This window comes from Diplotaxodon limnothrissa, linkage group LG13, assembly GCF_057381915.1.
Source record: "Diplotaxodon limnothrissa isolate DT_005_m linkage group LG13, D_limnothrissa_male_GT1.1, whole genome shotgun sequence".
Classification (NCBI taxonomy): Eukaryota; Metazoa; Chordata; class Actinopteri; order Cichliformes; family Cichlidae; genus Diplotaxodon; species Diplotaxodon limnothrissa.
Genome location: NC_140608.1, coordinates 33,172,433 through 33,188,056, shown reverse-complemented (window position 1 = coordinate 33,188,056; position 15,624 = coordinate 33,172,433). Strand labels below are relative to the sequence as shown.

The window sequence follows — 15,624 nt, the reverse complement described above, 5'->3', positions numbered from 1 at the left end:
TGACAGTGAAAGAAGATATGTCAGTGCTTTAACCCAGCATGAAATGATAGAAGTTTGTTCAAAAATACAACAAGCACCGAGCTAAAGCAAAATGTATTCTGCTCACATGTTCACCTTTATGGCTGTGTGGAATCAGACAGTACAGATGTGACTGCAGACGTTCAGCAGGGGTTTAGAAAGCGTAGCATTAACTGTTGTCTCCCATTTTCAGTGGCTTGAAGCGATTTTGTCAGACAGCCCACAGTCTCATCTTTCCTTGTTATTGTGTTGCAAATAGGGCTGATTAAAGCTCTGGTCATTCCAAGCACTGAACCTGCAGCTGGAGCTGACCCTTTGGCACAGATGTTGATGCAGTTAAAGGAGAAAAACCAAACAGCTAATCCAACAAGAAAGGACACAGCAGGGGTGTCACACTCATTTTAAACGGGGGACCACCTACAGCCCACTCTTCTCTGTCAGTGTGAAGACGTTACATATTTAACTGTTTTTCTACATGATGAAGAAAAAGACAGGAATCCATCAGCACGACTCTTTGGATTTAAATTGTAAGAAATAAAACGTCAGATCATTTCAGACTGTCCAGTTTTTGTTTTTTAGTCATAAAGAAACAGAACTTTCTACAGCAGAGAGTGGAAACAGAAACTAAGAGATTTCTTAGAGCCTAATTAGTTTCCTTTGGTACTGAACAGCAGAAATGAGGCTTTCTTGTCAGAGGTCATTTTTGAGGGAAAAACAGCAGCTGTACAAAACAGCTGGTTCATAAAAGCAAGCGAGTAATGCAGAACATACCAGCATCAACCTTTGATGGGAAACTGGTGGGCTTTTATTGTGGTGGAAGCATGGCAGCGAAGCCAAGATAAATTCATGACGATGTTTTGCTGTTGGTTCGATGAGTTTTGGTCGTCGAGTCTGTGCGATGTGGTAACACGCGTGTGCGTGCTGCCGGGGGGTCCGTGTTGACGTCTTTCTGTGCAATCTGTTTACCTGATCTTTAATGGCTGCTTTATCTGTTTGGTGTTTCTGTGGACACACACGTTTGTATTTAAATGACACATTTGATACATCCTATTAACCCAGATGCTCTGGTGTTGCGTTTCATGACATGGGCGGAGCTGGGCGGCCTTCCAAACCTTGCTGTTTTGATTTCATTGTTGAGTCCAAGGATGAGGAACGTTGTACTGAAACTAACATGGCTGAAACAACGCTGTCCCTCTCTGTGCCACAGACACATGTGACATCAGCACGCCAAGACACAGGGGCGTCGGCTCTCAGGAAGAAGGTAGGTTTGATCGACCCCCGGGCGTCGCGCTGTGGCCCTCTGCTGATCTGTTTCTGCTCAAACGTTTTCTGAGCAATAACTCTGAAATCATGGATCACGTACACAACTTATTCTATTCAAATCTCAGTTTGTAGTTTAATGTCAACATTAATGTCAACAGCATTCTGTAGTTAACGTGAGTCTCATCAATCGAATGTGAGACGGATCAAACTAATAACTATGTTGCAGTTCTGGTTTCTTTCTAAATTACTGTCATTTTTGCACTTTTTACACAATATGTAACAAATGACATCGTAATAGAGCGTCTGTGGTGTATGTGCTGTGACGCAGGTGTTCACTGAGGCAGCACTGGACCTTCAGCAGGAGCAGTCCTGGGATGAAATCCGCTGCTTATACCGAGGACCATCCAGGGTATTAAAACGAGCGCATTTTCATTAGGACATGACAGATTCCACTGATGCTGAAATTAATGTGACGCAGTGCTTGTTGTTTTTTGTTATAGTTTAAAAACAGTTATCATTACACAACAGCAGTAAAAACAAACACAAGCAGGTGATCCTACAGGTGAGTTTGTGTGCTTGTGTACTGCTCTGAAATGTCAAACAATCAAGATGTGATTGACGTGCAGGCTTGTTGCACAGAAGTGTTGCATTAGCTATTTTTACACAAAACGACATTTTCAGAGGCTCAGAAGTAACTGGATGGACCGATAAGCAGTTTCTTGGCAGGTTGAGCCACGAAACTGGTAAAAAAGCAGTCTTTGCTTATCCAGTTATTTCAGTGCACGTAGCCTTGGTAGGGTGTGTCCATCTGTGGGACCAGCACCCCAAAACAGGAAGTCCCCGTTTATCTAATCCTGATGTATGTTTCTGTGGGTCAGCAGGCAGTGCAGAGTCTAGGAGTTGATGAGCGAGGCCACTGGTTTCTGAATGTCTACCCTCCCTCCTCCACTGGGAGGAACCCTGAGTTGCCTTGCAGGCCCAGTATTCATCAGCCCCCCCTCTAGATCAGTGCCAAGCCACTCAGTTGAACTGTTAGAAATCTGGAGTAAATTGTAAGAGCTATTTAAACTCTATTAACAATAATGTATTGCATTTATACAGCGCTTTTCAGGACCCCCAAAGCGCTTTACAATGCCACTATTCAGTCACTCTCACATTCACACACTGGTGGAGGCAGCTACAGTTGTAGCCACAGCTGCCCTGGGGCAGACTGACAGAAGCCAGGCTGCCATATCGCACCATCGGCCCCTCTGGCCAACACCAGTAGGCGGTAGGTGAAGTGTCTTGCCCAAGGACACGACGACCGAGACGGTCCGAGCCGGGGCTCGAACCGGCAACCTGCCGATTACAAGACGAACTCCCAACTCTTGAGCCACAATCGCCCCGTGATACTCAAGTTTTTACCTTCACAAAGGGTTAAAAAAGGAATATGCACAATTTAGACTATTTGAATGGGTGATATTTTATTAAAGCACAACCCAAAAGTAATAAAAACAGAATCAAATCCCTTGAATTATACTTATCTAACCTACTCTGATCTAATGTTGACTAGTGTTCCTGATAATAGTCCAACAGGAAAACAGAATCCTGGAAATTCAGCTCCAGACTCACTGCTGACGATACAATCCAAGCTCTCACTGCGGTTGCACAGGGACTGAGGGCTCCTAACAACGCACAGTCACTCCCGAAGCCATGCAACCTGTGGTTTAGCTCAACCTCCTGAGCTGCAGTCAGTCAGGCTGCAGACCAGCGAGGGTGCCGTGCTATCCACCACCAACAACATCAACAATGCCCACGTGAGCATCAGGATGGACCATGATCTTTTTTTCTTCTGTTTCTATATCTTCTCTCTTTCCTAGTTGTCCATGCTTTCAGAAGTCTCCCACTGCCACGAGAAAACAGGATCTCTGTTCTCCGTCCAGCTGGGAACAGAAAGTTTCCAACTGAAACTCTCTCCTCCGCCTCTCTTCGAAGAATAACATCATGACTGCTTGAGGACAACATTTTCCTTTTGCTCTTTTCAACACCAAAGTCCTTTGGGAGTAGCTGACGTCAGATCTCGCTTTAGTCCCAGTTATTCCATCTTTCTTTGTTTTTTACTGTGTACAACTTTACCCAAAATGTTGGTTGAAGAAATGCTGCAGAAGTCTTCAGCTGGATAAGCTCTGCGCCTCATCTGGCTCATTTTGAAATAGAAGTTGATGTTTGGTGTGAGTTAAAGTTCGATGCAGCAGTTCAACTCTGAGGTGGGACTTCCAGGGAGTGATCTTTAAAAAACATGAAAAGCTTTGCTGAACACCTCAAAACTGTTCATATTTACACTAATATATTATTAATGACCTGTGAAGATTTTCAACATTTTCAAAAAATATTAGAAAAAAACGATGTGCTGTGTAAATTAAATGAAGCACTGGTATCTTTAGCATAAAAATGAGTGTCCCTGTGTGTAGCCTGAGCTTTTCTGTGTAGAGGCAGTGTGTGATTGTCAGTCAAACAGGAAACCTTGGCCTAGACTAGAGGGAAAACAAGGAGTGAAATTAAAGCTCAAATATGACTAAAAACCACTTCAAATGTTGTTTCTGTTGGAGTTATCCTCCTGCTCCTCATGCTCGGTTTACAGCACATTATGGCTTCATTAATAATTCGACCAGAGCAACAAAGGCCAGAATGATTCCCAGCAAATGATGGTTTTCTGTCTCCTCTGCCACATATGTGTACATATTCAAATCATTTGGCTTTCTGTTGCACATTATGTGGTAACTGTAATGATTGTGGCTGGATGTTGTGATCACTGTTGTTACTTGTAACAGACAAAGCAGAAGCAGAGGGAGGTTCGGCCCACGCAGTGCTGTTCTGGGTTATTCATCTTTACATTTAAAAAGCTCCCATCTGAAAACATCGAATCAAATTTGTCATCAGTGACATCACTGATACTAAATCCTTATTGAGTGTTTCTCCTGCCTGAGAGCTGTAAGAACGGGGACTTAAACTCTGCTTAATAAACCAGCACGTACTGTATATTGTCTCATGTGGTGTTTGCTTTGTTTGTCTTCAGCTCTCATAATTTTGAGTTAAAGTTCTGCATCACACCAACTTCAAAATCCTCTTTTAGAAAACCTTCAAAACTTCCTCTGAGGAATCAGTTTGACTTTGTACTAACAGCGCACTGACATCTAGAGCTCAAAACTCTGCAAGCAGTTACAGATTTCAGTCCGATATATCAGGACAAAGACATTGTTACACAGTTACAGAGAGCACGCAGACAGGATTTTACATCTCCCATCTCCAGAGGCTGAACAACAACAACAAAGTAAGAACAGCTGACAAGCAGTTTCATGACCAGATGGTGTTTTATTCTCTTGTTACACTGGACGTGCTGTGAAATGTTGAACCTGCTTTGGTAGCTGTGCACTACAAGTCTCAATATGAGGTCACAGGAGCTGCTGTGGACGAGGCCATACTAGGCTGGAGAGAGCGAGTGCAAAGTTTAGCAGCTGTCAAATAAAACGTCTTCAACATGAAGACTGAACCAGCTCAGCACAACAGTCTCACAGAAGCAGAAGTCTCCAATCAAAAGATGACTTCATGAACTGCTCATTACACTGGAGAGCGAGGAGGCCTGACCAGACAGGCTGTTTCTGCAAAAACAAACACCAGACGGAGGAAAGGAACGGCGAAGCATAAAACGTCAGCGAAACCTGATGGAGAACATGTAAAAGGCACGTATGGGAATATGGCTGCCAACGGAAATGGGCCACAAGTCAGACAAAGTCATTTCTTGACTACATGTGGCAGAAATCAGCCGATCACATCTTCATTCGCTGATTTTAACTTTTGACTAATGCTTCAAATTTGGCTTCAGCACCTCATCAGACCCGCTGACACTGATTTTCAGTCAGTTCTTGTGTAATGTGACACACCTCAGCCTTTCCTCCATCTTCCTGACAGCCAGCCTTCTACGGAGGCCGTTTCTGATGAAGCTTTGGTGAAGAGTCCATGTGTCCGATCTTTGCTGCATTTGATCTCATTTCTTGAGTTTCAGATACAGTTCACGTGCTGCAGATAGACTTTTAGACCCGCTACATCTTCTTTGTCGTCCCCTTTTCCCCGATTCCTCAAAACATTCTTAAATAAAAGCCTTGAAAGTGAAACTGAGTGAAGAACTATTACACTTTAAAAAAATCACAAGACAGTCTGGAAGCAACATCTGAAAGAAATGGTGGTGCATTTAAAGAGGAACAAATAAAAAAGACATAAGACATCAGTAAGAACGTGTCATAATTTACGTCCCTGTATGCGGAAGCTGCACATGTTGCTATGTGTGCATCTGCTTTTGCTGTGTAGAGTCTGTATAGTCCAAAACAAACAGCCAGGTTTGCTTCTGCTAATGAAATGATTAGGACGCAGACCCTTTAGTACTCCAAACTACTGTTCTCATTATTTTGGAGATGCTACAACCGTCGTCTGGCCAGCATCAAGTCGTTCTGCTCTTTTATCAAAAGCACTCTTCACTACCCGGATCTTTACTCAAGCCACGGGAAGTCCAGTGTACTCCGGTGGCCCAAAGCAATCATAGAGTTCCTGCTGGTGCTAGATGATTGTACTGGTCCCAGATCAGGCCTGTAAAGATGAAAAGGCAGGGAGTAAACATGTGTACGTACACATCTAAGATACTCTTTTACTTTGTGCATGTGTCAGCAGGAGAAGGGTGTTTCTAAAACATCTTGGATTACAGCGAGACCTTACTAGGCCTAAATCCCAGACTCCCACTCCTACACGAGAACACTGAGGAATGCTGATTTGACTCTCCCAACCCTGCTCTGTCCATCTGGGTGGGTGCCAAGCTCCAGTCAGGACAGAGGGAGAGGCTGAAGTGCCAGCAACCCTCCACCTCCCATTAAACTCCTCCCTCGACAAGCTCTCAAATAAAGAAGAGCCAGTGTTCATCCAGAACAGGCGAAAAGCCCCTTTTAGAGTCCCAGTCTTTGCATCCTGCCTAAAGGTCTCTTAGGCTGTCCTTTCCAAAACACATTGCTCATGCTGGATATTCACATATAAATAACTATAAATCTTCCTTATCACACAGGGGACACAGGTACAGTGCCCTTTCAGTGGCTCTGAATTGGTGTGATTTCGACCCGTGAGGATGTAACGTGTCTTTGACAAGTTGAAGAAGGAAAGCAGGATTATGTTGATACATGTTTTACAGCAAAAGTAAAAACAGGAAAATGTGTGTTTTACTGAAAGTGAGCAGAAAACGTGAGTTTTGTTTATGTTTGTGAAGAAAAACAAACATACACTGAAACATGTGCAGGTACATCAGTCTTCTTGTGTTGTGTGTGTGGGTGTCATGAAATGTTCTCGTAAAGGAGAGTGGGACGTTTTCAGCCTGATGATGGTCTGCTTCACTTGCATCACTTGTTAGGAGACCACCTTTTGCCTCTCTGATGGGTCCCCAGCTGTATACGGACCCCTGATTAGCTGCCCATCGGATCATTTGGGCCAGTGTGCCGCGACAAAATGTGAAAAAGGAGCAAAATGGCCGTTTATCCAAGTTCTTCTGGACCTGACTGCAGATCATAGACGTACACTGTGGTGTGGAGCATGCTCCTCACCTGTAGAGCTGTGGGCAGGACATCTTCAGTGAAGCTGAGGCTGCTCCCAGCCTGCTGTGATTCCTTAACTTAGTCTTCCTTACCACGTCTTTGACTCTGGCCCACGTGCTGTTTTCACTCAGCTGAACACAAAGACACACAAAATCGTCACTGATCAATTTCCCCTTCCAGCAGTAAATGCAATGTCAGCCTGACAGAGTTTTTGGAATGCAGAGCGTCGCCTCATATATCTCATGTGAAAACATTTGTTAATCACGCTGCAGAATGTGATTCTGTCAGGATAAACCACTTACTGTGTGCTGATGGATGGAGAGCCCCTCAGTGCTGTCCCCGTGGACCTCCCCCTCAGTGTGACTCCTTTGGCTTAGGCTCTTCCTGCACGGAGGAGCGAGTGTGAAACCACCACCTGTAACTCCTGAAACAGGGAGCAAACAATAAGCACTTACAGTTCAGTTTGTGCCTGACTAATAACATTTAAACCAGTATTCGTTTGGTCCTTTCGTGCATTTTGTCAACGCTGTAAGCACCTGTAAAAAAACCAAACACACTACACATGTGTGCTGAGCCACAACATTTCAAACGCTGTGTGTCCTCGGTGTCCTGCCCAAACTGAAGGATGGACGTTATCATGGCAAAACACACTGACTTTGATTTAAGTACAGGTGGACCCGACCATGCAGGCAGACACAGCAGTGTGTGTGTGTGTGTGTGTGTGTGTGTGTGTGTTTCCAAAGCATCGCTACATGATTAGTGATTTTTCATTCAGTAATGGCTGTTATAAGAAATCCTGCTGGAGACAGTGCATGTCTGCTTTTTCCTTCTGCTCATCCCACTCCCCTCTTCTCCTACTTTACTGTAAACAGATCACTTCTTGTCACAGCTTCTGTTGGTCATAGCACTTTGCTAGGACCTATTCAGTCCAGTGCTATAGCTACATAACAGTTGGTGAATCCGAATGTGAAATTACTTTATGTGGACTGTGCGTAGTCCGTGTTCCTGTCAGGAGCAGATTTCCGCCCGGGTTTGGGTAAAGCAGAACCTTTCTTTAAAGTAGATGAACTGTGGGGGTAGTTCTGGGTCACACTGTGAAACTCGAGCATTGCTAAAACAATTTGAGAACAGTTTAGTTCGTTCAGGGTGTTTTCAGAAGCTTGAAGGCTGCAGAACAGACTGTAAGTCCTGTCTGAGGAAAATATCTCGTCTTCTACGTTTGGAGAAGCTGAGAACTGCATCTAAGCATCCTTCTTTGCCTGCTTGTGCAAATAAACTGCTTTGTATGCTGCCAGTTTTTTCACTGCTGTTGGTTGGTCATTAGTTGTAGTTTTATCCAACCGAAACCATAAACCTCTGACCGTTAGTAACTACGAGCACACCTTGATTTCTGTTGGAAGAAGTAATAGACTCTCTTTTTGTTGCTGTCTTATCTCCTCAGACCTGAACTCTTCCACAGCAGCGTTTTTAATTTCTCTTTGATATTTGGGCTGATTGGTATTTTGGTCTAAATAAATGTCCACATATGTGAACGCCAGGTCCCAGGAGGTTAAAGGTGCAGTCTGCCCTTGATTGGAAACACACCATAAACATGCTTATTTATTCCAGTTACTGCCAACAGGTTACAGCTGACAGGAGCAGCAACAACAGCTGCTTATGAGATAACATTATCCTGATGTTAGGCTCAAGATAAACAGGCTGATTACATGCTCACATCACCTAAGACTTTATTTACGAGTCCAACAAAATCATATCGACTTCACAGAAAGTTTCACTGTTGCTGGCAAACAGCAGCTAAAAACAGCAGGTTACCAAGAGCATATCCTCAGTGCTACCTCCAGCTCAACGTGCCTACACTGTGATTGGACAGCAGCTTCACTGAATCGACGTGTATCAGGCTGCCTTCACAAACCTGGCATACTCAATCTTTAACGTCAGTTTTGTTTATATAGTACTAAATCACATCAGAAAAAACACATGATGAGTGAAAAACAGAAGGGAAAGTGTGAATCTTGAAAGTAGAGATAGTGTCTGTCTCCTGAATCCAAACTGGAAGCTGGTTCCACAGAAGAGGGGCCTGAAAACTGAAGGCTCTGCCTCCCATTCTACTTTTAAATACTCTAGGAACAACAAGTAGGCCTGCAGAGCGAGAGCGAAGTGCTCTAATAGGGTGATATGGTACCTGATGAACAGCAGCCAGACTTTTTTGAGATGCCTCAGGTTAAAAACATAAAATACTGCAAAATCTTTAATTGACACATCAGTTTTTTTATTCCTGATTTATTAGTTTGTGTTTCTACTATTGAAATATGTAAAAGTCTAGTGTTAGAAAATATTTCCCACAAACACGAGTAGAAACACAGGCAGGCCACAGTCTACAGTCTACGTTTAGTGGTGAGATTTTAACCGCTGCACCGTGAAAGATTTCCCAGCATGCTGTGCTGTCAGCATGTTATGTACATTTACAACTACATGTGCAAAATTACATGAAGTTTGCAAACGTGTTCAATGATACTTGATGGTGAAGTTGTGATGTAACTCCAGCACTCTGTACCAATGTTTGTTTATGCCTGTTTTATCTCATATCAGATTTTGGATTTTATGGATTTACATCAGTGCGATGTTTTGTATATTAGTTACAAACATAATCAGTGTTACTGCACAAGATGTTGTGGAATAAATGTCAGGTAGTCCTCTCATGAATCACTATTTATTCACTACAAGAAGATACTGGGATTGAATCTAGCAGCCTTGTAGAGATTGCGGGTGCTTTTGTGTGTTTTCTCCAGGTGCTCTATTACCTCCACCGGTCGATATGAGTGGGTGCTGTGTGACCTCTGGAACGGCTGACAGGTCTGAGAGAGTTCCACTGGGCGATGAAAACTCATCTCTGGATTGCGTTTTCTGGAAATCCTGGAAGGCTAAACTGGCTGCACCACAGCTGCAGTAGTCTTTGAAGAAGTCCTGGAAAAAGCAGAGAAGAAGAAAATGTGTCATGAAATTTTCATTTCAAAAGAAAGTGATCAACAGCTGAAAAACTGATTTTGAACGTGGTTTTAAATAAAAATGATGTTTTAGAATTTTACTCCACGTAATGCAGATCATATATGATGATACAGTAGGATGTGTAATTTGAATGTTGTTGCTAATGTGCATCGTGGGACCAAAGAACAGGCACAGCACTTGTACGATTAATGGTTTCTTTTAACATTATTTTTGAGGATTTTGTCTTTGTTGGACAGACATTACAGAGGTGAGAGAGAGCAGCAAAGGCCAAAGGTCAAGAGTTGGGAGTTCATCTTGTAATCGGAAGGTTGCCAGTTCGAGCCCCGGCTTGGACAGACTTGGTCGTTGTGTCCTTGGGCGAGACACTTCACCCGTTAGCTGGTGGTGGTCAGAGGGGCCGGTGGCGCCAGTGTCCGGCAGCCTCGCCTCTGTCAGTGCGCCCCAGGGTGGCTGTGGCTGACTGGATGTGTAAAGCGCTCTACAAATACAGGCCATTCCTCTTGAATATGGCGCCTGCTCACCCACCAAACTGAGCTGGTGCCCTTTGTGAGCATTGTTTAGTTAATCTAGTTTCCTCTCCTCCATAGTCAGACCAGGACTGACATGTTAGCTATATGTTCTTCTTGAATTGCTGTCTGAGTGGTGTCCAAAAATAGACCTTTGCTCCCCATGATTACATGTTAAGTCTCCTGTGTTTAATGAAATATTTAGTGCACTGCATCTCTTGGGTGAACAAAGGCAGAACTTCACTTACAAACAAGAGGAAATGCTTCGAGTTATTCCTGAGATTTGTTCTAGTTTAGCCTCAGCTCCCACTCAGATGGCCCCCACTGGTGACACGGAATCACACAGTCAGCAATGAAGCAGTCACGCAGCCTCATCCTGCGATCTCAGTTGCAGTGTCCCACGATGCTGTTTCACCTGAGTCCTTTCCTGGGGAGTGGTGGTGGTGGTGGTGGTGGCATTTTGGGGGGGTTCCTTCCACCTGCTCGCTTTCAGCCGCTCAGCGCTCTCTTCCCACGATGATGCCACCAAACTCTCGTATGCCGTAGGCGTGCTGAGAGGACGCGTGCAGGCATGGGCTGAGGTGTATTTCATATCCACAGTGGATATTTCGACCTGTGGTTGCTGAGACCGGCTGGGTGGAAAACACTGTGTGTGAAATTTGTTTTCAAGCATTAAATAATCAGTTGGCTTCATGTGATGAAGCTATGATCACTCACCAGCCTGAGCCTGTTTGATTAGTTAGGGAGACCCTCGGCTTTTTCACGTCTCCAGACGCTCCATTAATTCTGGCTGCAGAAACACAACTCTCACATTGACTGGGCCAGTAACAGAGCAGAGGGTTTGAGTCTGTTCTGCCTTGCTGCTTTCAATCAGCCTTACCCACAGCCTCTAACAGATCACAACCAGAACATATACCCGCACCGGATCCTTCATCTGTTCCTGAACAGTACCACGATCTACGACAGACAAAGCTCTGTCTCGACCTCCCCACAGGCCCAGGAGGAGGAGCAATGTTTCACTCCAGTTTATTAATCAACCGTAGACCCAGACAGAGTTGCGTGTTAATTCATGTAATTGCAAACTATTCCTGCCGCTCATTCGTTTTAGTTACCACTTACCTTCCCAGTCTTTTCCCACCTTGGGATGTGTGAGGTAAATGAACTGGGTCTCAGCACTTTTCTGCTCTACCTGAACATTCAGAGCATTTTATACAACTGGCTTCATTCAATCACTACTTATTGTAGTCACACCATTCTGTCAGATGCTAGACCTCATCTCTGTAGGCGGTGTCGCCATCGTTGGTGTCCCATCATCACCAAATCTGCAAATTTGGTGATGATGATGCAGGGATGCGAGGGGTGCAGTCACTGGTGTCGATGGTGTATAGGAGAAGACTCGGCACACATCCCTGTGGTGAGCCAGTGCTGAGTGATCTCTGGGTGCCAACCTTGACTGATTGTGTTCGGTCAGTGAGAAAGTTTTTCATCCATGTGCATGTAGCGGAGGCGGAAGTCTGAGTTTACCAGCTTGGCTATAAGAATGTCTGGAAAGATGGTGTTAAAAGTTAAGCTGAAATCAACAAAGAGCATCTTTACTGAAGTCCCAGCATTCTCCAGGTGAAGCGGGCAGTTCTTTATGCACTTTAGGATCAGCTTCTCAAAGCACTTCACAATAGGTCTGTAGTCATTAAGGACAATGATGGTCTTAGGGACCGGGACTATTGTTGCTGAGCTACATCGCCCAACGTGGGGCTCGAACCCACGATCCTGAGCTTAAGAGTCTCACGCTCTACCGACTGAGCTAGCTGGGTTTGTGCTGCCATCTTTTGTTCCCATTAAATCTCTGAGTTTGCTAGGTATAACCAAAACAAGCCTGCAGTGTGTCGTTACTTACGTTTTAGTTTAAAAAGTCAGACACTCTGAGAGGTGATATCACTTGTAAGCTGGAAAGGAAATGCTGTCTCACTAATTTAACCATTTAGTCTGGAGAGCCCGTTTGCTGCTCTATAAATACGCCATCTGTAAAGCTACAACATCTTACTAGTCATCGCAGAAAATAAGAACAATCCCAGGCTTCTCTTCACCACTGTAGCCACACCTCTGTTGGCTGTAGCTCAGGTGGTAGAACACAATTCAACCCCTGTCTGCTCCAGTCGGCCTGCCAAGTGTTCTTGAGCATGACAGTAACCCAAGTTACTCTCTGATGCATCCCTGGGAGTGTGAATGTTAGCTTGGTCTTACAAAGAAAGAAGAAAGTGCATGTGTGATATCTTAATGACCTCGTAGTACCATATCACTCTCACACTTACTTGTTGGTGAATTCTCCCGTAGTTACACTACAATAGTCTTTGCTGCTGTACTGAGTGCTTCTTCCACTCATTATCTGTTTATACACCACTCTGCATTCAATCATTATTAATCTCTGGCTGTTTTCCACAGAGAGTCTTTTGTCATGTCGTCCTCCCCCCACCAGCAGCCTGTAGCAGCAGATGGCCCCGCCCCTCACTGAGCCGGGTTCTGCTGGAGGTTTCTTCCTGTTAAAAGGGAGTTTTTCTTTCCCTCAGTCGCCAAGTTCAGTGTTCATAGGGAGTCGTTTGTAGGGACTTTACATTACAATAAAAATGTTTTGAGGTGACTGTTGTTGACCATAAACCGTCACAGTCTTAATGTGATAATGAGACTCAGCCTCTGTTGTGCGTCCTTTGAATCTGTCCTTCTACCTTTCAGCTTCTCATTTGTTAACAGTATCGATGTTCATGTCATTTTCTTAACACACACACTTGCTCGGGTGCGCTACATCCTACACAGTGTTACTGTAGATGGTGAATGCTTTCTGCTGGTGCTCTTCCTGCCACCCCTGCTGTACACGATGCACCAGGGCTGTCACTCATACACAGAGCTGTACATGACGGTCCATTCAGAGACCACAGGCGATATTCCAGTCAGGATTACTCTGTGTCTTTAGTGTTGTTTTTGTCAGGGTCACGGCGGGCTGAAGCCAGTGTACGCCCTGGACAGGTCTCCAATGTGATGCAGGGCTAACACAGAGAGACTGACACCAAGCTCCACACAGAAAGCTCGTTCACCGGCCTGATGGTGAAGTCAAACACAGGACCTTCTTGGAGTGAAGCGACAGCACTAACCACTGTGCTGCCCATATTAAATGTATTGGTTATAAAATACAGAATTGCTATGTCAGTTTAAACAGCTGTGAGTGTGGCTGGAGGTTGACCTGGTCGTTCAGCACTGTTAACGCGCTCTGCCTTTCTGTTCTCAAGTTCTGTGCTGCTTTTCAGTATACTTCAGTTTTATTTACATGGCACCACATCACAACAGCCACCTCGAGGTATGACACTGTAAGGTAAAGACCCTACAGTAATAGCACTGCTCATAATATTTAAAACAAAAATGTATTTAAGCATAAAGACACAGGAGGTAGAGGCAGTTGGTTGTCTATAAAAGGCCAGTGGTTCATTCCCTTGTTCCTCCAGCGTGCATCTCCAAATATCATTGTGCAAGATACTGAAACCTTAGTTTCCTCTGACGCCTCCGCTGGACTCTGAGATCAGGTTCAAAGTGCTTAAGCTTGGAATGTGAAGGAAAAGTGCTTTGAGTGCTCAAACCTAGTAGGAAAGCACCATATAGACCAATGAGACATGCTTTTCAATCTCCACACCCCCAGTTGCAGACAAAGACTCTTAAAGGTCGTCGGACAAAGCTGCAGCTAGCAGAAATCCTCACGTTTAGGTCTCGACTTTATTGCATGAGTTGAAATAAGAGCGTTCACACACCTCTTTGGCCTTTCTCATCCTGCATTCCTTTTGCAGACTGCAGATCTGCCTCTGCAGCTGGAGGTTAGTCTCCTGCATCTGGCTGATCTTCTCAACGAGTTGACAGATGTGCTCCAGGTAACCGAGTCCTGAAGATAGCGGGCTGGGACTCACTTGCTGCACCTGTACAAGCAGAAGGCATATGGGTTAAGATAGTTATGATAATTACGCCATTATTATCCTAAACAATGCTTCTATTTTTTCTCCAGGACTGCTGTAGTGTAATAACCATAATTACTGGCTGGGTTTATTTGTTCATTATTCAGTTTTATTAATGAAGAATGTCACCACAGATAGTGAGCTTCCGAAGCACACTGCAGACTAAAACCCAGGCCTATCATTTAGTCTAGTTTATGCAAGAAAAGTGCTTTTGTTATGATTATGATGGAAAGTTTTGGTTAACAGTGTCTCAAATCCTGACCTTTTTATTAAACCAGAGCAGATAGTGTCAGACTCAACACTGACATCATTACTTTAGTCTAATCGTTTTGTTGCCCACCTGCTGTGACTGTTAGTGTGTGCTTGCTCCTTCTACACATGAATTAAACTTGGCAGCAGGGGGTCGAAAAACTAGGTTGAAGTGTATGTGAGGAGAGTGATAAGCTTGCACCCAGTGCTGCTGGACCTGCAGGTTGCTTTTCTCACCTGGTTTTACCTGGTGACCTCCCACCAAGCTTCACACTTCACATTGAGAGATTTCAGAAACCATGGGAAGAGTTTGTGTAAGAACAAGGCTGATAAGGATGTTTCTGGGTCCAGTTCCTAGCATCAACAACATGATGATGTTGTTATCAAACCATTCTCCCCTCACTGTGCCATTAGGATGATCAAGGCACCAGAGCTGATATCACTGACGCATTCAAAAAAAGGGACATGTTTTGCAGTTAGATTAACATTCAGGTGTAAAAGCAGTCCACTCATTTTTAAACTAGTCTGAAAAAGCTCTGCTGGATCCCACTGAATAAAGTACCCTGTGTTCTGCACATTTTAGGTGATTTTGATACTTCAGTAAACTCATGGACAGACTTTTCTACTCTAGCCGAACTCTAAAAGCACTTTCCACAACTTGCCTCAATCACATCTTTTTCTGTGTAACTTTCAAACATTCATTCTCTGGTGGATGCATCTGAGAGCAGCTCAGGGCTAGTGTCTTGTCCAAGGATATTTGGCATGCAGGCTGGGATTGAACCACCACCCTGCCGATTAGGTGGTGCTCTACCATCTGAGCTACAGTCTGATGTTTTAAGGCATAGCCTCCAACAGCTGTGTATGAAATGCTCCCTCTGGAAAAACTGCCTCATAGCCACAAAATCACTCAGTGTCATTCTCTCTGTTGCACCAGCTGTTCCCTAAAGTTTGCATACATTTAGTGTCAGAAAGTGCAAATGCATCTCT

General features: G+C 44.3%; 2 protein-coding genes and 1 non-coding gene across 3 annotated transcripts in view; 1 reads left to right on the top strand and 2 right to left on the bottom strand.

The window, feature by feature from the left end:
* The window catches only part of vps8 (VPS8 subunit of CORVET complex), a 71,486-nt gene extending 67,197 nt beyond the window's left edge, over window positions 1–4,289 (top strand). The window contains exons 43-45 of the mRNA XM_085368980.1: window positions 1,226–1,279; window positions 1,610–1,690; window positions 3,141–4,289. Of these exons, the coding sequence (XP_085225106.1) occupies window positions 1,226–1,279; window positions 1,610–1,690; window positions 3,141–3,260 (255 nt within the window). The 3' untranslated portion in view covers window positions 3,261–4,289. The remainder of the gene's footprint in view (window positions 1–1,225; window positions 1,280–1,609; window positions 1,691–3,140) is intronic.
* Window positions 4,290–5,804: 1,515 nt separating this feature from the next.
* The window catches only part of LOC146620567 (uncharacterized), a 37,550-nt gene continuing 27,730 nt past the window's right edge, over window positions 5,805–15,624 (bottom strand). The window contains exons 3-7 of the mRNA XM_085369633.1: window positions 14,191–14,352; window positions 9,689–9,851; window positions 7,190–7,311; window positions 6,897–7,018; window positions 5,805–5,901 (exon numbers count right to left, since the gene is read on the bottom strand). Of these exons, the coding sequence (XP_085225759.1) occupies window positions 5,805–5,901; window positions 6,897–7,018; window positions 7,190–7,311; window positions 9,689–9,851; window positions 14,191–14,352 (666 nt within the window). The remainder of the gene's footprint in view (window positions 5,902–6,896; window positions 7,019–7,189; window positions 7,312–9,688; window positions 9,852–14,190; window positions 14,353–15,624) is intronic.
* trnak-cuu (transfer RNA lysine (anticodon CUU)) lies at window positions 12,138–12,210 on the bottom strand. Its single transcript has one exon. It is a non-coding gene; the product is annotated as a tRNA-Lys (tRNA).